General features: G+C 39.8%; 2 protein-coding genes across 2 annotated transcripts; both read right to left on the reverse strand.

The window, feature by feature from the left end:
- Positions 1–2,484: 2,484 nt before the first annotated feature.
- On the reverse strand, positions 2,485–4,244 carry LOC144713282 (transcription factor MYB2-like). Its single transcript, XM_078587845.1, has 3 exons — positions 3,934–4,244; positions 3,715–3,844; positions 2,485–3,131 (listed from the first exon to the last, which is right to left on the reverse strand). The coding sequence occupies exons 1-3, from the start codon at positions 4,082–4,084 to the stop codon at positions 2,675–2,677; spliced, it is 738 nt and encodes a 245-aa protein (XP_078443971.1). The 5' UTR covers positions 4,085–4,244; the 3' UTR covers positions 2,485–2,674.
- Positions 4,245–12,926: 8,682 nt separating this feature from the next.
- On the reverse strand, positions 12,927–19,106 carry LOC144713272 (TCP-1/cpn60 chaperonin family protein). The gene is made up of 12 exons (XM_078587838.1): positions 19,013–19,106; positions 18,727–18,773; positions 18,589–18,645; positions 18,403–18,468; positions 17,992–18,103; positions 17,781–17,909; positions 16,198–16,269; positions 15,737–15,852; positions 14,792–14,868; positions 14,228–14,713; positions 13,270–13,585; positions 12,927–13,192 (listed from the first exon to the last, which is right to left on the reverse strand). Exons 2-12 carry the CDS (start codon positions 18,730–18,732, stop codon positions 13,046–13,048), a joined length of 1,584 nt encoding a protein of 527 aa, XP_078443964.1. The 5' UTR covers positions 18,733–18,773; positions 19,013–19,106; the 3' UTR covers positions 12,927–13,045.
- Between the last annotated feature and the right edge of the window lie 3,431 nt (positions 19,107–22,537).

Consider the following 22,537-nt stretch of genomic DNA (forward strand, 5'->3'; position numbering starts at 1 on the left):
TAACTTTCTCTCTCTATCATTTTCTCTCTCTTTATCTTAAGTGTAGATGTTAACCTTCTCTCTCTACCCATTGATCCTTTCCTCTTTAGCCGCTCTTTTCCCTCATATTCTTTAGCCTAAAGAGAGAACTTTCTCTCTCTATCTATGTTGAGTGAAGATGCAACCTTCTCTCTCTGCGCAATTATAATTCTCTCTCTAGCCGTTCTTCACTCTCCTATAATTTATATGAGAGAATTTTCTCTCTCTACATATCTCTCTCTCATAATCTCAAGAGTCGACTGCTAACGACCTCAATCAATCCAGCTGAGCTGGCACGCGGCAAAAAGCAACACGTGGCAGTCAACTCCAAGGGACGCTGACATGGACTAGACGATTTTCTCTCTCTAAACCGTGGGTCCCACCGATCCGGCTTTACAAAGCAGAGAACTCTTCTCCGCACGACACGTGCCCCATGGCCCGTAAGAGTCCCGTTGTCGGAGGCAACCGCACGTGTCACCAAGACACGTGTCGTGCTCTCCGCGAGAGCCTTGACGGCGCACGTGTCAGCCACTATCCCACACGCTTTACATTTTATTCTTTCTATCGTTTTACGCTTAATCTAATTACACTTCTTCACCCAATTTATGAACTTTTTATCATTCATGCTGGAAAATAATCACATGAACAAAATAGTAGAAATTATTAAAAAAATTTGGAATTTTCGTGAAATCGATGTAAAAAAGATAGCAATGTAAGCCTCTTTTGCTCTATAGATTTGAACTTGTTTAGCTAAAAAAATAATTTGAGCATATGTAATAAATTTGAATGTTTTATATTGTAATTCAGATTTTTTCCTGTGAAAATTTCTGATATCTTACTTCTGGTAGGGTTCTGATGCTATATACTAAATGCACATTACCCTAAATTGACAAACTGAACAATCATATGCCCTAGTTAGATTAGTCAATCTATTTTTAACCATGTTTATCCTCATGAACCATGTTTGATTATTTGGTTATGCTCAGGTGGCATTTGATTCTTGTTTATCTCTCTCTCTTTCTCTCTCTCTTTCTCTCTCTTTGTCTTTCTCTATCTTTCTCTCTCTCTGTCTGTCTGTCTCTCTCTCTCTATCTCTCTCTAACAAGACAAATAGTGGTTGGATGGAGGAATTCAACATGGTCATTCCTCAAGTCTGTGAGATGGGCATGCATGTTCCATCGTGCTTTGGGGATCTGCGCCAATACTGCAAATTACTAAAATCTTCACCTATTCTGGAATCGACGGACCTTTTTACCTTCACCCTTCTCTCTCCTCCCCATTTATTCTATCTTCTCTCTGTTTTCCTCTTCTTGGAACTTCTCTCTCTCACCTACCCCCTCTTCCCTCCCCATTTCTTCTCTCTACTTCTCTTTTGCTCTTCTCGGGACCTTCCAATCAAACCATCAGCCTCTCTCTCTCTCTCTCTCTCTCTCTCTCTCTCTCTCTCTCTCTCTCTCTCTCTCTCTCTCTCTCTCTCTCTCTCTCTTTCTCTCCCCCTCTCTCTCTCTCTCTCCCTCTCTCTCTCTCTCTCTCTCTCTCTCTCTCTCTCTCTCTCCCTCTCTCTCTCTCTCTCCCTCTCTCTCTCTCCCTCTCTCTCTCTCTTCCTTTTTACCTTCTCCTTCTCTCTCCTCCCTATTTCTTCTCTCCTCTCTCTCTATTTCTCTATCTTCCTCCTCTTAGGACCTTCCCATGTAAGCTGTCAGTCTTCTTCCCTCTTAGAAACCACACTTTTTCAACATCTCTCTCTCTATTTCTCTCTCTTCCTCTTCTTAGGACCTTCATGTAATCTATCAGTCTTCTTCCCTCTTAGAGACAACACTTTTCAACATCACTTTCTCTCTATTTCTCTCTCTCTATCGATCTATCTATATATACATCGAAATTCAGGCTAAAACATCTCTCTATCCATTTCTCTCTCTCCATATAAATATAAATCTATCAAAATTCAGGCTAAAACTTCTCTCTCCATTCATCTTCTTGGGACATCCCCATCAATCGGAAGTGGTGAGTCCATTTCTTCTCAGAGTCAACCAAATTTCACTACCCCCCCCCCCCTTCAATCTTATCTTTCTCTCTCTAGATGGGACTTCCCCTCTTTTACTCTCTCTATCTCATCAAAGGGTAAAAACCAAAACCCAAGAAGCCTCTCCAAGGACGCGACATGTTTCAACGCGCCCCCACATCCCCAATTGCTGTCAGCTCCACAGCAAATAGAGAGAGAAAGACAGAGGGGGCCGAGCAGCGGTCAAGTTGATCAGTGTGAACAAATTTAATAATCTCCCTTTCCTTACACACCCTTGGCGTCGATCTTTTCCTTGCAGATTTCAAACCAAAGAATGAGTTTTTCTTCATCAAACTCGCAAATTACCTTCTTCTTCTTCTTCTTCTTCTTCTTCTTCTTCTTTAGGGTTCTTCTTTAGCTCCACAGCAAATAGAGAGAGAAAGATTGAGGGGGCCGAGCAGCGGTCGAGTTAATCAGTGTGAACAAATTTATTAATCTCCGCTTCCTTACACACCCTTGGAGTCGATCATTTCCTTACAGATTTCAACCCAAAGAATGAGTTTTTCTTCATCAAACTCACAAATTAACACACAACAACAACGACAACCATTCCTTCTTCTTCTCCTTCTTTACGGTTCTTCGTTAGGGTTGTAGTTAGGAGAGCCAGATATCGTCGGAGGTCCAGAAGTTCTCAGGCAAGGGCTCGCCGGAGACGGCCCAGGAAGACCCATTAGAGAAGAACTCGTCGTAGTGAGAGAAGGACGGTTCTTGGCTCTCCTCGAAGCTGCCGACGAACCCTAACCCTAATTCGCCGTAGTTGACGCCGTAGCAGTCGGAGAGAGGCGGAGAAGAGAGATGGGTAGGGGCGGAGGAGTCTGATTCCGACGCGGTTGCGACGGCGGTGGCGGTAGCCACGGTCTCGGCGGCGGCCGCTGCGGTTGTCATTCTCTCCGCCAAGCGCGGCATCCACAAGTATCGCATGGCGTCTTTGAATTGCTTGCTGTTGACGTCGCACTTGAGCTGCTTCGCGTGCTTCTGCACCCTCGTTCTCCAGTAGTTCTTGATCTCGTTGTCTGTTCTTCCCGGGAGGTGTTGCGCGATCTTCGACCATCTGAGCGATATGATTGATTGTTAAAATTTCCGTAATCGCGGTGCGGGGAGTTTTTTACGGAGATTTTCTGCTTCGGCTGGTCTTTCTGGCGAATGAGTGTACGAAAATTGGTGTTTTCGGTAGATTAATCTACTGTTCTAAGTGGTTCTTACTCGGAATCAAGGAAGATTGATTCTTTGATGGGTGATTGCGAGCGGAGGTTACTCTACTGTGATAAGTTGTTCTTTATCGGAATCAAGGAAGATTGATTCTTTGATGAGTGATTGCGAGCGGAGGTTACTCTACTGTGATAAGTGGTTCTTTCTTGGAATTAAGAAAGACTGGTTCTCTGATGGGTGATTGTGAGCGGAGATGAATCTACTGTGATAAGTGGTTAATTCTCGGAATTAAGAAAGACTGATTCTCTGATGGGTGATGGTGAGCGGAGATGAATCTACTGTGATAAGTGGTTCTCAATCGGATTAAGCAAGACTGATTCTTTGATGGGTGATGGTGAGCGGTGATTAATCTACTGTTTTAGGTGGTTCTTAATCGGAATAAAGAAAGATCGATTCTTTGATGGGTGATTGCGAGTGGTGATTACCGGTTGCCCCAGCGGGAATGGAGTTCGAGAATGATGAGCTGCTCTTCGGGAGTGATGTTTCCTCGGCGGACGTCCGGCCGGAGATAATTCAGCCACCGGAGACGGCAGCTCTTGCCCGTTCTCTTCAGCCCTGAATAGTCACGGGAATTAGCTTAGTTTTAGGCGGAGAAAGAGTAGAGATAGCGGTAGAGATAGAAGGAGAAAGGGAGAGATTGTTACCAGCGAAGCGGGCGAGGGTGTTCCAGCGGCCCTCGCCGTGGACGGCGATGTAGTTGATGAGGAGAAGGTCTTCCTCCACAGTCCAGGGGCCTCTTCGCAGCTCTAAATCTTCTTCGCCGGAGCCGTTTGAAGGTATTCCATGCATACCCATGACGGCGTCGATTCTCAGATTTTGGATTGGGAGGCAAGTAGAGAGAGGGAGGGAGAGAGAGAGAGAGAGATAGAGGCTTCGCAGGAAAGGGAGAGAGGGGGGGTGGATGGAATTGTAGATGGGGACACGGCAAACGCGTCGGAGACTCTGAGAAGACGATTAAGTATGAAAGTAGCGCAGGGAGACGGCGAAGGCCGATTCTCGGGCTTTATAGAGGATTAGAGAGAGAGAGAGAGAGAGAGAGAGAGAGAGAGAGAGGACCTTGTGATGCAAAGAGACGGCGAGACACGGAGTGCTTGGAATTTGTTTAATTCGAGATTTGATGAGACTTTGACTCGTCCCTTTCTCTCTCCCGCTCCTCCATCTAATACTAATAGGAACATTAGAGAGGGATAGTGGACAGAGAGATAATAGGGAGAGAAAGAGGAGAGAGAGAGTAGAAAGAGAGATAATAGGGAGAGAAAGAGGAGAGATAATAGAAAGAGAGATAATAAGGAGAGAGAGAGAGAAGAGATGGATAGAGAGAGAAGAGAGAAAGAGAAGTGAGAGAAGGGAGAGATGAGAAAGAGAAGGAGAAGGAGAAGATAGAGAAGGGAGAGGTGAGAGAGAGAAGGAGATGGAGATGGAGAAGAGAGAGAAGGGATGGACAGAACGAGGAGAGAGAGATGAGAAAAGAGAAGAGAAAGATGAGAGAGAGAGAAGGAGAAGGGAGAGAAGAGAGTGAGAGAGGGATAAAAAGAGGAGAGAAGAAGAAAGAGGAGAAGAAGAGAGAGATGAGAGGAAAAGAGACGATAGAGGAGAGAGAGAGAGAGAATGAGAAGGGAGAGAAGAGAGGGAGAGAGGGATAGAAAGAGGAGAGAAGAAGAGAGAGGAGAGAGAGAGAGAGCTGTGGACGTTTTTGCTACGTGGTTTTGTCTTCTCGCAGTTTCCCCCCGTGAAAAGTAATAGTTTAAAAGGATGGGTAGAAAGAGAAGAAGGGACCCCGATATGAAGGATAGAGAGAGAAACACTTGGGCTTCGCCCACCACCACCTGTCCCGGCGGCTTTCGAAGGTTTTCTGCGAGGAACGTGGCCTTCCTCTCAATACTCCATGGTTGACTAGCCCCAATCCTTCTCCTTCTCTCTCTAGAAAGCACCTCTCTCTTCTGACATCTTCGCAGCCATTTTTTAAGTCAGACTATGAAGGATTCCACCGACATCTATCTTAGAAGCCAAAACCCCTTTTTTTTTTTCTTCTCTTCGCTCTCTGCATTCATCTGTCCTTGCTCTCTTGTCCTATCCCTGAATTTCTTTCTCTCTCTCATCACGACTGACGGATTACCCCATCGATTGAACATGACTACGCCCTCTCTCAACGGAGAGAGAAGAGAGATAAATGCAAGAAAAATATAAGTACAGAACCATCTCTTAATCTTCTTCTTTCAGCTAGAAGTCGAGACAGTGTAAAACCTTTTTATTGCTTTATTAAGGGGAATAATACCACTTCTAGCAAAGAGAATACCTACGCAGGTCCTGAAAATAATAGGCATATTCTCAGATGATATTTTAAGGCCCGGATCTACAACTATTTTAGAACAGTCATAACAGCGACAGTATTGCGAGATACAAGCAGAGAGAATAATGTATCAGACAAACAAACATACCCATTAAACTCTGGGTTAAAATGCAGTGGTTAGTGAAGAGTTTAAGACGACCTGAGAACCCAAGTTGCGTTCTTCCGCTTACTATCTCTGACTTAGCCATGAGACAGGTGGTGACATTTGTCTTTCTAAATCGGAACAGGCGAGCCGCCTTTATACGGCTCTTGAACATCTATTCGGGATTTCACATCATGGGGTTATGATCTTTACTGAGAGCTACAGTGGAACGTTGTTTCAATGTCTAGGCCCTGGGGTTGCAGTATTCAGATCAATGGGCAAGTGAAAGATAAAATAATAGAGAGGAGAAAGAGGAGAGAGAGAGAGACTTTTTAAGGGCAAAACAGAAGTGCTAAGTGGCTGTGTGAAAGACATTATCACTCACAAGTAAGATTAATGATTGATGGATAGGCTTAAAAGGATAAAGCAAAAAGAAGAAAAAAGGGAAGGAAGTAAAACAAAAAATACAAGGAACGAGCAGAATAAATCCTAAAGATTTAGGAGAGAGGAAAGGAGAAGGTTTCCAAACTAGGGTGGGATTAGATAGCATACTACCCACCTGGAGGGTTAAAAGCTTGACAATTTGATCAAAATAAGCAAGGAGAGGAACGTTGGGACAGTCAGCTGTCCACCACCAATGTTAATTGATTCCTTGCTTCCGAGAACTAAACACTCTGCATCACTCTTCTCTCTTTCTTCTCCTCCATCTTTACAGGTGTTGCCATCTCAAGAGTTCCATTTCTATCCCTCCCTCTTTTCTTTGATTTATCATCATTCAATTCTATCAACTATCCGATCTATGTGAGTGGTGTCTGTCCCATGTCATGGCTTGTTTATCTTTACCTCTGCCAATTGTCCTATTTTTAATCTAACTTCTCAAATGTTTATCTTTTAGTGGGTTCATCTTTCTCCATTTTATGACGTCTCTATTTCTCTCCATACATCCATCTGCCCCGTAGAACCTATCCTTCTCATTATCTGTTATGACTTAAAACTATCAATTTATTAATGTATCTTCGGTACGTATCTCACTCTCATTATTTAAGAGTCTGAATATAGTTGTGGGTCATTGGGAATCTTAAATTTCTATCTCTCTTCCCAATTCTTCTCTCCACATATCCACATCTGTCATGCCTGGGAACGAGAGCGTGACTATAACTCATCTTCCAGAGGGGGTCTTAGACTAAGATTGCAACTCTAAGGGGTCCTACGTTTGCACACCTTTTTGACTTTCTGATATAATGATTGTTTAAGTTCTCGCCACGTATACTTGTTTCAAAATCTAGCAAACAGCAAAAGATTGAGCTTGTCAAACTCTCGTTCTTAAATTTTTCATCTCGGCAACAATCGGCGGGAGCCAGGAAATTCCATAAAAGAGAAATGAAATGCTAGAGATGTGAAGGTAAATAAGGGGAGGTTAAGGGGAGATAGATGGATGTATGAAAAGAATCGAAACAAAAAATGAACATAAAAAAGAGTAGATAAAGATGGATATGGAGCTACAGAGTGATAGAGATAGATCTTTAGAGAGAGATAGGGATGGATATGGAGCTACAGAGTGACAGAGATAGTTCTTTAGAGAGAGAGAGAGGTAGAGCTATAGAGAGATAGAGATAGAGATAGAAGTAGAGGAAGAGAGAGATAGAGGTTGGGTTATTGAGAGATAGAGACAGAGATTGAGGTAGAGAAAGAGAAGTAAAGAGAGAGATATAGGTACAGCTATAGAGATATATAGACAGAGATAGAAGTAGAGGAAGAGATAGATAGAGGTACAGATATAGAGAGATAGAGGTAGAGCTATAGAGAATAGAGTCAGAGATAGAAGTAGATGAAGAGAGATATATAGGTAGAGCTATAGAGAAATAGAGTCCGAGATAGAAGTAGATGAATAGAGATATAGAGGTAGAGATATAGAGAAATAGAGTCAGAGATAGAAGTAGATGAAGAGATTATACAGGTAAAGCTATAGAGAGATAGAGACAGAGATAGAAGTAGAGGAAGAGAGATATAGAGGTAGAGCTATAGAGAGATAGAGGCAGAAATAGAAGTAGAGGAGAGATATAGAGATAGAGCTATAGAGAGATAGAAACAGAAATAGAAGTAGAGGAAGAGAGATATAGAGGTAGAGCTATAGAGATATATACAGATAGAGTCAGAGATAGAAGTAGATGAAGAGAGACATAGAGGTAGACTTATAGAGAGATATACAGATAGAGACAGAGATAGAAGTAGAGGAAGAGAGATAAAGAAAGCGATTGAGACCGAGAGAGAATTTTAGTAAGGGATGGGATAGAGAGATATATAGAGATAGAGATCGAGAGAGAATTAGAGTCAGGGATAGGGATAGAGAGATATATAGAGATAGAGATCGAGAGAGAATTAAAGTCAGGGATAGAGATAGAGAGAGATAAGAGATAGAGATTGGGAGAGAATTAGAGTCGGGGATAGAGATAGGGATAGAGATAGAGATATAGATAGAGACAGAGACAGAAATGGAGTTAGAGATTGAGATAGATGCGAAGGTAGAAAAAAAGAGAGGGGGGGGGGAGAGAGAGAGAGAGAGAGAGAGAGCGAGAGAGCCAGAATGAGGATAGAGCAGGTTAAAAGAGTTGACTTCATTATTGTCATCTTCTCTCGTTTTTTTTCCAGCGGAAACCTCCAAGTCAGCCGCTGACAATTTGGCGTTAGTTCCTTTGTCTCTGTAGCCGCGGAGAGCGTGTTGACTTTGATGGGTTCAACCCATCTAGACGAGAAGGCGAGCGAGAGCACATGGCAATAACCAGTAGCTGCCGTGTTGACTTCCGTGAAACAACGCTCCTGCCGCAAAGAGATAGAAGAGAGTGTGAGATTCAAATCTGGTTGCAGAGAAAGAAACAAAGGTAGCTGGCAAGAGAATTGGCGACATGGAATGTGCTGTTCACATTGACCACACGAGGGATCTTCTTCAGGCCCAGCCGTTGATTGCGCTGCAGCAGCAAGTTGGGATATGGATAAATTTCACGTGAACAGGTTAGCTGGCGCAGTAGCCACACAGAGAGAGAGAGAGAGAGAGAGAGATGGAAGTAATTTTCCCAGGCCAATATAAACAGACAAATGAATAGAGAGCACGTTTGAGATCTGTCTCTTTCCAGTCCAGTTCAGAATCAAACATTCTTGATCTGGGTATTGAGATTAACCCAGTTGCTGGTCCATGGATTTTTAAGTATCGTAAGAGTTAATATAAGTGAATTATTCATGGAGTTTCCAATCAATGGATATATGCTTTTCGGATTCCAACATAGTTGATGTTTGACAGCAATATGGCTTTGTTCTGATGGTTTGTAGTCTTTATAAGATTTTACTTAATCTTTCGTAAATGTTAATTGCTGTCTAACTTTGTGTCAGTCGATTTGTTTGTCCATACGTAATCGCTTGGTTAATGATGAATATTGACTACCTTTAGATTCTTGGATGACTCTATTTGACTTAGTAGTTGTTAATATTAAACTCCTAACCATATGAAAATGTTATCACTTTACTAATAGTGTCTCTTAGAATTTTTAGGGTTACATGTTAGTTTGTTATCTGCCTGAAAGTTCATATTGTGGATATGTATGTGACCATTGGACTGTGCTATGACACACCTTACATATTGTCGCACTCAGCCATTGGATCTGAGGTATAATAGCAAAATTTTACGATTAACCATGTAGACTGTCGTTTCATGAGGAGCCTTCAGTCGTTTCTCTCTCTTGAAGTGATTTCTAAACTTTCATGCAAAAGGGTGTTACCAGACTGTTTTTCCACCTCACCAGCCCTGACCAATACTTTGCTTATATTCTCCGCTTCCAATGAGAGAGGAGAAACCACTGATAGAAGAAAACAATTTCTGATCTCTTTGGAGGATTTGCACACCTTATATAATGACAAGATCTAAGGACAGAAAATATCGGACCAAACCTTAATCTTATCTGTCAGGCTCAACCATTTGAGCTATCCAGATATTGTCACTGGTTATGATGAGTTTTGTTGACCCATTTTTACCTCATGGTCTGGTATGAAACCAAAATACTCATAACTTCTTGCTTCAATGGTCAACCATTATCCAAATAGTACTAAAAACAAATTATGCACCTATCAATAATGATGAGAAAATCCCTGCCTAAATGGATTACCAAGAAAACCAGTCCCAATTGTTTAAATCTCATCAATAGTTTAAGCGTCTCTGGTTTTTAAAGCTCATCAAAGCATTTCCATCCCCGGAATTTATATTCCTAGGTCATAATCTTCACTTTCTAGGGACACCACAAGCTTAAGTGTTATTGAAGTTTTGTGTTCAAGTTGATTTGCATCTCATGACAGATTGAGTGACTTTTAACCTGTTCAAGAGGGCTGCTCAGAGGCATTTTTTCTGGATCTAATGTATTGAGTCGAGTCACATGGACCTGGTCAGCCTAATAAACCACATGTACTTTTTTCTTCTTATTTTGTAAGTATATTTGTCACAAAATTAAATTCTAGAATAAATTTGATAACATAATTTAAATTATTCCTATAAAATATATTAGAATTTATACTTTCTGAATTGATAACGGCTATATTTTATCGCCACAACAAACATGGTGAGCAGCAATGGCGACTACCTTGTGGCAAAGTCAGAATATCATTGTGAAAAGGTAGTGTATAATGATAGAAACATAAGGGTTACAGGAATAATATTCCAAAGTTTAAATTTTCTACTGAAGATTAACATATCAGGCTGATCGTGTACAAATGAATTGACCAAAACCTGTTGTTGGGTTTAGATAATGGTTGACTGGACCCAACCGGCCGACCTGAACCCAAACAGGTAGTGGTAAACCCAAAGTTTAATGCCATCACCCTAAAAAACCTTTATGGATACCATAAAAACATAATCTGAGGTTGAATAAATACTTTTAATACTGAAACAAAGGATGATATAGAAAATTAAATAAATCAAAAAAACATGTAAGACTCGGCTGCCTAACCTAGTATAAAGCACCCTATTATTAAAATTGTCTCAATATACTCAACTAATCTCTCATCCTAACTATCTAAAAACCAAAAGTACTCCGTCTACGGTTCATTCATAAGCCAAAAATATGATATTATATTCATATAGAGTTCAAGAGACTTATTCCCTCTACTAATATTTCATCTGAAAGAGTATCAGTTCCCTTTCAAATAGAACTCAAATTCCTAAGTTATACACCTAAAGCCCATTCCTTTAGATTGGAAAAAGTATTATAGTATGGTATTATTTCTTCTAATCGTACATAAAATATTTGATCTTGTAGTCAATAGCCAACACCATCAAGAGCTCATTTCATTATAAATATCTTAATGATCTAGCTAATCTAGAGTGGATTTCAATACATTTTGGTTTGTCACTGGCCTTATTCCTTCCTTTTTTTTAGTTTTATCTCCTATCCTCTATCATCTTTCTTCTTATCTTCTCTAGATATTTTTCAATTAAAATATTTATTCAATAGGACACCTTCTTATACCTGATTTACCCTTTTTAGGATTTTCCCAAGCTTTTATCTACAAGTATATTAAATGAGCATCTATCGATTGATCATTCATGACAAAGTGTATTAATAATTCCATGCCTGGTGTTTTAGGAGTTTTAAGTATTCATTTGACCCTTCATTGACTAGAATGAAAATAAAATATAGTAACTTTTTACAGAGGGTAACCTTCTTTGGATTTTGGTGGCTTAGTTAGACAACCCAAGACGAGTCAGCAGAGAAGAGTAATGATAAAAATTTAGAAGTTCTTTCCCTCTCTCTCAACCAGCTGTGGAAAATCACTCATTCCAGACTACTACACAAACTGAGTGCAACCCCCAGCACTTGTCTCAGCAAGAGTGAAACAACTTTTGAGAGTTTTTGCAACAATTTTAGGCTCGTACTTGCATTATGGTGATCAGAAATGTGATCGAACTCTTTGCAATGATGGTATATAATCCTAGAAATCGCTTAAAATAAAAAGAAATGCACTTCTCCCTTTGTTGTTGACCTACAACACTCCAGTTCACCTTTCCATTCTGATGGTGATGGTTCCAGCAACTCCACAAACCCTTTCTGTCTCATCCTAATGCAGCTCTTGCTCGTTAGACATCTTCTGCTTCAAGATCCTTAAAAAACTCAATAATCTCCCACATTTCTGGGCCAACATTCTTTTTACATCTGTTAAATAAATTGCCCCAAATTAGTCATCACGTGTTACCCCTTCTGATGATTCTCCCCATCTTCCAGTACGTGGGTTAATCCTGAGTTGTTATCTGGTGGCTTGTTTTGACATATGCTTACTCTCCCTCTTTCCAAATTCCCAATGATTTGATTTTATCAAATCAGACCTTGGCACTACATGGATAACATTGTTAAGTTCTGAGCTTCAATGTTTATGTCGATAGATTATAGTTAGAATTTGCTTTCCTTATCATTTGGTACTGAACTCATATCTCCATAATTTTATCCATTTAAATTACATTTTTTCTTTCTTATTATTTTACAATCCACTGAGGTATATCACTAATCCCGGTCAAAAAAACTATCAACCTAGTGACCAATGACTAGAACATGATGAACTTAAATGAAACATTATGTCACCATCCATTGAGGTATATCACAAAACTCATACAAAAAATCTACCAAACCTAGTGTGTTGAACAAGAGAAATTAAATTTGGCTGATATTTTAATTGTAACGGTTGGGATTGAAAATGGTGCCCCTGAAGTTTTGAAACCAGGTTGTGAGGTTCCCTGTTGCGAGTTTGATTAGGTTTAAAAATAAAACACTGTATGTTTCTGTTAATTTATGTGTGAGAGAGGTAGCAATGGAGTTTTATATAACTAATCGTTAAAAAAAATAGGGGAAACGATGTAATATATCTTGATACAGGAGTATAGCTAAACCGCTTCAGTTTGGTGGGAGAAATGGGGGCAAGGGAATTAAAAACCAAGAGAAGTTAGGAAAAGCAGAGAGAAATTATGCACAAGAAAGTCATAAAAATGGAGAGATATTTGCATGAGTCTGTAAATGAGGAGCTACTGAACTGAGAAGTCAACATAGGTTTGGAAAAGCAGTGGGGTATATTTATAGAGAAAGAGAGAGCAAAAGCGCTTCAGTTTCCTACGAACTCAGATGATGCCTATTGATACCTACTGCTCAGAGTTGTGAAAGAAAAAGACAAAAAAACCCTGAGAAAAGGAAGGAGAAATTCTTCTGCAGAATAGCTACTTCCCCGGAAAAAAACAGGAAGGTCCATCGTTGCCAATTTCCATGCAAAAAAAAACAGTAGCTTGGGTTTGGGGTTCACCTCACATCCTGTCCTCTCTCTTCCTGGGAGCGCAGGAGATGATTTCATCAACCCGGAGAATCATCTCTGCAGCCTCTGTAGCCGAAAGCAGCACCGCCTGCTTCACCTTGAATGCCTCTGATATCCCTAACTTGTCCATGTCCCCCACCTGAAACCAGATGACAGGGAAAAAAGGGAATTAGAGTTTCCAGGGAAAGAACAATAGTGATACTAGAGACGGCATACATCGCCAGAGATGACGTCAATGCCGGCGGTGCTGTCGGACTGATGGTGAGCAGCCCGGAGGCGGGAGACGAGCTCGGCACTGTCGAGTCCGGCATTGTCAGCGATGGTTGTGGGTATGACACGCAGGGCACGGGAGAATGCTTCAATGGCGTGCGACTTCTTCCCTGGGGTTTGCCTCGCAAGCTCATCCACCTCCCTCGTCATCACCATCTCCGGCCATCCGCCTCCGTAGATCACTCTGCTGTCATTCACCGTCTGCGAAAGCACGCACAGCGCGTCGTGCAGCGATCTCTCCGCTTCATCCAGAACATGAGAGCTGCATCATAATCATCATTATCACCACTATGTCAAAATAAGTGTTAGTGTTAGAATGGCACTCAGAGTGAGAGATGAAAGAACAAAACAGAAACTTCTAATTACTGGCGGTTAGGGTTTGGGGGCATTTAAAGCCCCCCATTACATTCTCCCACGTGGGAGGTTCATTAGATACCCCCCCCCACGTGTGACCACTTATTAAATGGGTCACACGTGGGAGAATCCTGGGCAGGGGTTTAAAGAGAAAGAAAGGAAGAGAGAAAGAAAGAAAGAGAGAAAGAGAGGAAAAAATGAGAGAGAAGAGAGAGAACTGTAGGGGCCCAGTTTAACAGTTAGGGTTTGCTTTTTCAACATTATGTCAAACTCAAAAACCCTAAGCCCTAATTACAGTTAGTTTTGGTTTTGGTACGCGCTAGCTCCATCCTCACCAGAACATAATTATCACCAACTTTGGGCTAGGATTTAGTTGCCAAGGTATTTATGTGTGTGTTGATCATCATCGTCATCATCATCATTACCTCAAACCCTAAACTCTCACTGGAGTTAGGGTTTAAGTTTTGGGACATCCTAGCTGCATCCTCACTTAATCATCATCATCAACTAAGAACTAGTGGTAGGAATAGAGCTGAGGGAGGGAACAAACCTAGCGCCACGGAGGACGATGGTGCAGGCCTGACCCATGGCAACCCCAGAGAAGTGGATGAGCTTGTCTTCGCCAATCATAATCTCCTCAATGCATTTGCACTGACCGAGCTTGACAGAGTCAGGGTTGTCAAAGGTGGAGGCAATTTCACCGCCGGTGACCAGCGCAAGGCGCTCGATGCCATCAAAGTCTGCATGCTCGATGGCAAGAACTCCTGCCTCGGCAAAGAGCTCCTCGGGGAAGTTGTAGATCAGCTGCCTGTTCACAAAGCAGTTGATCCCATGCGCCACGATCTTCTGCACTTTCTCCCTCATCTTCTCCTTCTCTGCCGCCTCAATCTGCGCCACCTTCGCCATGGAATCCACCCTCACCCGGGCCCCGTAGATCTTCACCTTGTCTGTGTCCATGGCTGTGTTTGCCACCAAGATCTTCGCATTCTCAATCCGTTTTGGCTGCCCAATCCCGATCTTCTTGTCCAGGATGAATCTGTTTGCGGATTGAATCCAGTTAAAGAAAGATAAAGCTATGAAGAAATCAGATGGAAGAGCATCATGAAGAAGGTACCCCTCATCAAGGAACGAATCACTCAGGGATCCTCCCGGCTTCTTGATTATCTGGATGGATTCCAGATTCGTGCTTCCCTGTGAACGATTTTGCAGAAAATTTAGTTTCCAGCAACCTTACAACTAGTTTAGTAGTACAATTCATAAACAAAATTCGAAAATTAGACAGCAAATAATTGAAATACTCAAGAGAAAAAAGAAATTCACAGTCACTTAATTCATAACATGTTTTAGATTTTCTTTCCAGATAAGCAATAAAAGCTCAGAAATGATTTTTTTGAAAAGTAAAATCTCAGAAATGATAAGCCAAAAAATTGAAAATAGAAGAGATCCTCAATAGAGAAGTGGGTTCATGCTTCTCAATAGCTGTCCTATTGAAATAATCGGGTGTATAATCCTGTGAACTTAATCTCTGAGTTACTTGCACTGAGATAAATGGGTTCACGTCCCTGAATAGGTATCTGATGAACTATTTTTCTATTTTATCAAAACTGGGTGCCAAATGAATTCAATCGGTATCTTAGTCGACAGGTGCCAAATGAATTGAAAATCTCAGAGCTTCGCATCGGGTCCATGATCCTCGATTGGTGATGAATGAATTGGATAAGAAATTCATTCACGAACACAATAATTTCAAAAAGCCATCTCCCAGAAACACCAGAGTCTTATCTAATGATAGAGATGTCCACACGTCCACAAATCTGATCAGAGAGTTTACCTTACTGGCCTCAGATGATATACTTTGTTCAGAAATGAAGGTTTGACCTTTATATTCTCAGAAAAGTATGCAAAAGATAACACCAACTTCTCACAGGTGCTCACTAACAGCACATTTAAGTCTATGAAAAAGCTTTAGGCATTTTGCTCAGACCCCTAAAACATTAAAAATTATAAATCAGGGCAAAACTAGGTCATGACAAAAGCTGGATCGTCTTTTTCAGAATACCTTCAATCGCAGAACAGCATCCACGGCTAGGGTGGCAAAATGCTCCTTGTCTTGAGCTAGAATCTTGGAGCACAAGGTTGTGGTTGCGATCTTCAATAGGTCAGCTCTGTATTTCTCTGTTCGCGCGCAAGATGGGGGATGAGATAGTGTTAGGCAGCCAAGTAATGAAAGAGATATAAGAGCAAAACAGAGCAGAAAATCGAGAAAAAGTAAGTATGATACATAGGAAAGGCCTAATCTTCGCTTTTCCCTGAATTTGGGCATTTATGATGCATAAAACCTTAAAATCATTGGATAATTGTCTCTGAGTATCAAAATGAAAACTCTTGACCATCAAAAAGATACTCGACGAGATTAACAACTCGCCATTATATTTTATTAAATTTAGTAAAATAAGAGATTTGAAAAGATACATCATTATGTTCGTTTAAATGGACTAATAGGCTGTAATTAACAAGTACCTTGATCATCCTTGTTGTTCATGGCCCTCTTCGACAAAGCATCACGTGCACACTCAGCGGCCATTCGGTAGCCTACAATTTTTGACATTAAATATTCATGAATGTCACTTTCAGCACGCCGACAGAGAGGATAACGCTAGAGATGGAATCACCACACAACTTACCTCATTTGAAGGAATAAAACAAGTGGCAGCCAATCGAAAAATAAAATGTGAGGCAAACTTCTCAAATCTTTCTACGATCATTACATTGGGGCAGGAAGAAATACCTATAACCTTTAGTCAAAGGACAAGAACTAACAACTAGAAGATATTATTGAATTGCCATAACGTGGTCTAAAAGATGAAAATTTTAGGATATCATAACGCAGGTTTCAAATCAATAAAATTAGTTCCCATCCATGTGTATTTTTATCATCTTTCACGCAACTGTCAGGAGGCTGCCCTCTTTGAATCATCTTTCAAAAAAATTCACCTTTCATACAACAAATGCAATATAATGCAATCTTATTTTTTTAAAAACTGATATTTGGTACGGATCTTCCAAGGTCTTATCGGAGATATAAGAAAAGACGATGAGGAGCAAGGGATAACTGAAATGTGTGACGAATTGAATGAGGAGATAGTTTTTTTGAAAGTTTCGAATAAGTAGATAGTACCAGTAACTGATCGGAATAATTGAAGTGTTTCCCAGTGAGCCCTCCCCGTGTGGCCTCTTAAAATCAAAATTTTGAAGTTTATATACACTTGATGGGCTATAATTTCTTTTAATATCAGTTAGAATGGAACAAAAAAATGAACTTAGAGAGTCACCTTAATGGGCCGTTAACTCTCCCCAGTACACAAAAAATGAGGTCAATGAATCCCCTTGAGGTTGTTAACTCTCCCCCCCCCAGCAAATGAAGAATGAGCTTAATGGGTCCCCTTAATGGGCTGTTAGCCCACTCCCCCCCATGCAAAAAATGAGCTTGCATATCTTTTTTTTAATATCCCTTTCTCTATCTATGGATCTACCTATCTCTATCTCTCTTCCTTTATCTCCCTCTCTTTCTTGAATTCTTTCCTCTCCGGAGGAACAAGGCAATGCTGCAGAACTCCGACCGTCAACCTTCTCCACCACTTTCCTGAACTGTACGACAAGGACTCACATTCTACGGATTTTCATGATACACTGAGAACCTTATCAAACATTCCCAACTGTAACAGCCTACTCTATTCAAGCCTTCATTCCTAAGCTCTAATTATCTAGGATTCTTCAGACTAGGAAATTTCGGGTGGATGTACGAGTCTTTCGTCATACAATATTAATGTGACTTATTTTCAGGAGCGAATGGATGACTTCTTTTCAACAGTATTAGTGTTGTGCAGCACTTGTCTTCTATCAGAGAAACTAAGCATATATCAAGAGTGAAATAGGAGACGTAAGGCAATGATGACTAGATACCTATCACTGGAAGACGAGATATGATCTTTAAGATAATATACAGTGAGTTCACTAAAAAGCGAATATACCCAACACTAGTTTAAAAAAGTGAAATTATTTAATTTAAAGCATGAAGGAATCAGCAAGAGACTTGGGCAAACCTGCAATAATCGTCATTGGATGGATCTTGACATTAATCAGCTTCTCAGCTTCTCTCAGAAGCTCCCCAGCCAGAACAACGACTGATGTTGTTCCATCGCCGACTTCATCATCTTGAACCTTAGAGATATCTGATTGTCTTAAGGAACTAACGGTTTAACAGAGCATCTTCATAATTCTAGGAAGTCAAATTCAGCCATTTACAAAGGATACCAACAAGAACTTTGGCAGCTGGATTGTCGATATGAAGAGATTTAAGAATAGTCGCGCCATCATTTGTGACTGTCACGCTACGCCCTCGACCGGTTGATTGTAATATTTTATCCTTAAAAGAGATATAAAATAAAATACATAGAGAGAATTTTATATCAGTTGAGAGATATAGAGAGACGAGGAGAGTGAGATGCAGAAGGAATGGGAAAGAAATAAGCTGGAACAATATTGAGCGCGTCATAATGAAAGATATTTTGAGCTACATAGAGATTAAGAGCATGAATTTTCATTAATCAAAAAATAGAAGAAGTTTGAGAACTACGCAGAATGAGAGAGAGACACACAGAGAATGAGGGGAAAAAAAATAGAGCTAAAGATGCAAAATATAAAAATATGATGATGTGACCGTACCATTCCCTTTGGGCCTAGAGTAGTTTTAACCAGATCAGCGATCGCCATAGCGCCAATAAAGGAGGCCTAGGTGAAAGGAACAACAGCATGATATCAGTAAAACGCCAAAGTACATTTCTTATTTAAAAACCAATTAATCAGCGAGCTCAAAACAAAAAAACAATCCCAAACACAATAAAATTTCACCATTCTAGCACGTTCTCCCTTCTCCTCGGTCGCGTCATCCTTCAAGAGCCTCTCAATCTACACAATAATAACAAAAAGGAACACCCATCGGATTATCAATCAAGAATATAACAGAAATAAACTAGAAAACACCCATACCGCCATGGCTGAAATCTGAAAGCCCCTCAAACACCAAGCAGAAGTAACTGCACACAAAAAATCACGATGAGTTCAGACCCAAATACACGGATCGCACGAACTCGATCCTAAATATGTAAATATAGACAAGATTCAGTAACCATTCTGCAGGGAAGAACGACAAATGCAGGAAAAACCTCAACTTGGAAAAAAATCAGCAGCAATAAATGAAAAAACGTACACCCAGATCAATATCAACAACACAGATCAAAGATCACAATAAAAAGAGCAGATTAAGAGAGAGAACCCTAGATGGCGTGAGAGGTGCCGCAGCTCTAGAGTGAGAAGATCTTCCCAGTGACAGACCTCGGAGAGAGAATAAAGGGTTTTAGGGCTTGCCCTTTAACCCCGACTCAAGCCGGTTACCGGATCATGCCGACCCAATTCACATGATCCGACCCGGGAGACCCGACCGGCTTGTAAGCGGATCTATTTTCTCTTTCTCATTTTTTTGTTTTTTTGTACACATTTGTTTGAATGATTGAATGTTCTGACCTTATCTTTTGGTATGTAATGTCCATGTGGATGAATAATCTCTTCTTAGGTATACACATGTTTAAATATCATGGGTCTTTCTAATTTATGGCCTCTGTCTAGGAATGTCGCATGCTTTGGGTCCTTACAACTAGTCATTGGTTAATATTTATTTTATTCAGTGTCTGATGAGATGCTTTATCTTAAATGTAATTATTCATGGAATCTATTTTTTATTTAATTGCTTCCCAATTTCATTTTACTAGACAAATTCATTGCCCCCTACGTATCAACCCCAAACATGTAATTAAACCCAAACCTTCACATTTAATCAACTAATTCAGTTGTATAGATCTTCAGATACATCATGTTTTGACCAGTCAAATTTAAGATTGATACTTGATCCCTCAAAATCATCATATGGAGCAACAAATGGTAACATTTCCAAGGACGTAACATTGTAACTTTCTGGCATTATTGTAACATTTATGTTTTATCTTTGCTTTAATATTTATGTTTCACATATATTTTAATATTTGTGGGCATAACTAACTAGCAACGAGTTGATGGAAACTAGATGAAAGCTATTTTTCACTTCTCGCATGGGAATTTGTGAAACTAGGTAGGCTCCAAATTAAATATATTGATGTTTCCAAATCATGCCTTGCGAAGATTTGCCAAATTTTAGAATAAGAAAGTGGATAAGTACCGAAAACTTACCTTCATAAATAATACTAGAGATAATGAGAGAGAGAGAGAACAACCACAAATTATGATGAGGATAAATTCTGGTTAAACTTTGAGTTGTGATATTTAAAGATATATTCACATAATCAGATGACAAATAGATAGATGGTTAGACTATATTGTTGTAAAAGAGGAAAAAATAATTGTGTAGAAGATCGATGGACAAATTTTAGAAGAAAAGAGTAAATGAAGAATTCACAATTGGAAAAATAAGAATCACAATTAGTGAAAACATAAAAATTAGAGATCAATGGAGCGTGATTGCAAAGGGAATGCAGCGTTCACATAATAGCAAAAATGTTCAGCTGATGGAGAGATAATAATACTGGACCAAAAATTTGTTAAATATGCTCCCAACTATTCAATTCAGTATTTTCAAAAAAAAATCCAATTAAGTATTATTTTGTCCAAGTTAAATAAAGTATGCTAACACAATGATTCATTCTGGCCAAGTATCTAAAGTTTATTCTGTATAATAAATGATACACTTTCAAAAGTGATGGGTTAAATATGTGTTAATGATATAGATGTACGATTCAACTATACATTAGTATTAATAGCATGTATTTCAATTTAACAACAGAATTTTACATAACTGAGTCGGGAATGTTCCACATAAGCTTCTTTCTTTAAATTGTTTTTTTCTTGTTTTTGTATGGTTGAATATGAGTAAAGATGGTGTTTAAAATAAAAAATGAAGATCATATATAATTTACAAAAATGATAAAATATTTGTTTCATAAAGATGGAGCCTTATTGGTCAGGTCCCTATTTGCTGCTTCAAAGGTGTCTTATATATGAAAAAGGGAGCACATATGGTATGAGGGACTATTGATACTTATACACAAATGACTCAAAGGAGTAAAGTAGTGCCGTCAATTAGATTTAACAAAGGGAAGGAGTGGAACATGGCTATACTCTAAAGACGAAAGGGACAACTACATACATGGTTACACTGGTTACCATCTTAGTTCTAAACATCAACTCCGTGCATATAATCATCTCATATAATTTTTTGGTCCAAGATGACAAGCGATAGGTGATCAAAGGAGGAAGTCTTTGGTCGCACCCCAAGCAATATGCCACTATCAAATGTCGTCCGAGATGTGTCTCGTGATGGATAGTATGTGGTCGTAAAGGCAAATCATACCACCATGTTTACTTAAGTTCATTATTATTCCAATTTCATGTTTATACGGAAGTCCATTGATACATGCAATGACATAGTGAATTATGATGAGATCATAATACATATATCACTAGTCTTTAAACATGTATTCTAAATATTCCTATTTGATGGATAGTCAAGAAGGACATCAAAATATCCAGATAGAATAGCACTTGCTAATCCTACTTATACGATAAGTTTAGTTGATCCTGTGGCTATTAGTGTGGCGACACTAAGGACATATAATGGGTGACCTTTGGAGAAAGAGTTCACTGAATAGATCCGTATGAATCCCTGAATGGTATTATACCTAAACGTCAATCAGGTTGATTCATGTCGTAGTTGTATAAGTGATCCACTGACCTGAGACACCAATGACATCTCGTGAATAGATGACTATATTTTGACTATGAGTTACGAGCCTCTAATCATGGGATTCAAACAAGTCATAGCTCAGATGTAGTAGGAAGCTTATAGAGGTGATTGAGTGGTCAATACTAAATCATCCACCATCGATATAAGAGGAGATTGACTCAAGGAAGACAATGATGCAAATCCCTATATATGGTAGTGAGGATATTGGAGAAGGAGTTCTCTAATGATCCCTATTACACATCATTACTAATTAAATGACAGATTAGGGTTTGATGATAAACCATACCCTAAGTCGTTCGAGAGGCTCGCGTAGATGATGGATTATACATATACGATAACCGATGACGGTAAAGGTTCAATGAGAGAGTTCAACACTACTCGGTATCTTCAAGAGCACGAGGTGTAGCTTGGCACCCCACTGTCTAGAAATTAATCTATCGATTGGGTTAAATTGATCCTTAGTTAATTAAACTATATGTCGATATAGTTAGTTAATAAGTTGGCCAATAGTTATTATTGGGCAAATAAAGTTATTGACTAGAATGATACATGGGCCTAGAGGGTTATATGGATAAGGTCATAAGGTAAAACACAAATAGGGATAAGGTCATAGGGTTTTTTAGGGTTTTTGAGAAAACTTAAAGTAAAACACAAATTGGGAAGTGGCACTCATTTCAAGCACCCAGGCCAACCAGATTTTTGAGCCCCTCCCTTTCTCCATTATCTTCTCCACTCATCCAAGATGAGTGTCTTCATAGTAAGAAATCTTCTAAATTTTCAAGAAGAGTTGAAGAAGAAGACATGGCGATCCAAGCGGCGAGTGATCACGTGGATACTTATAGAGGCCGGACGCGTGAACGGCTTCAGAACGATCTCAGATCGGCAAAGTGAAGGGTGGAAAAAATTCCCCAAAAGGTACACTTAATATACAATTTTAATGATTGATTGTGAATCGCGCAACACGCTTCCACATCCATGGAATCGTTTTTTCCATGGACGAACCAAAAC

Source organism: Wolffia australiana, chromosome 1 (assembly GCF_029677425.1).
Source record: "Wolffia australiana isolate 7733 chromosome 1, ASM2967742v1".
NCBI lineage: Eukaryota > Viridiplantae > Streptophyta > Magnoliopsida > Alismatales > Araceae > Wolffia > Wolffia australiana.

Coding starts and splice junctions, on each gene's coding strand:
- LOC144713282 (XM_078587845.1), bottom strand. CDS start 4,084: ATGGGTATGCATGGAATACCTTCAAACGGCTCCGGCGAAGAAGATTTA. Junction 3,845..3,933: donor CACCCTCGCCCGCTTCGCTG/GTAACAATCTCT, acceptor GTGACTATTCAG/GGCTGAAGAGAACGGGCAAG. Junction 3,132..3,714: donor CATTCCCGCTGGGGCAACCG/GTAATCACCACT, acceptor CATATCGCTCAG/ATGGTCGAAGATCGCGCAAC.
- LOC144713272 (XM_078587838.1), bottom strand. Junction 15,853..16,197: donor GAACAACAAGGATGATCAAG/GTACTTGTTAAT, acceptor GCGCGCGAACAG/AGAAATACAGAGCTGACCTA. Junction 13,193..13,269: donor TTGACGTCATCTCTGGCGAT/GTATGCCGTCTC, acceptor ATCTGGTTTCAG/GTGGGGGACATGGACAAGTT.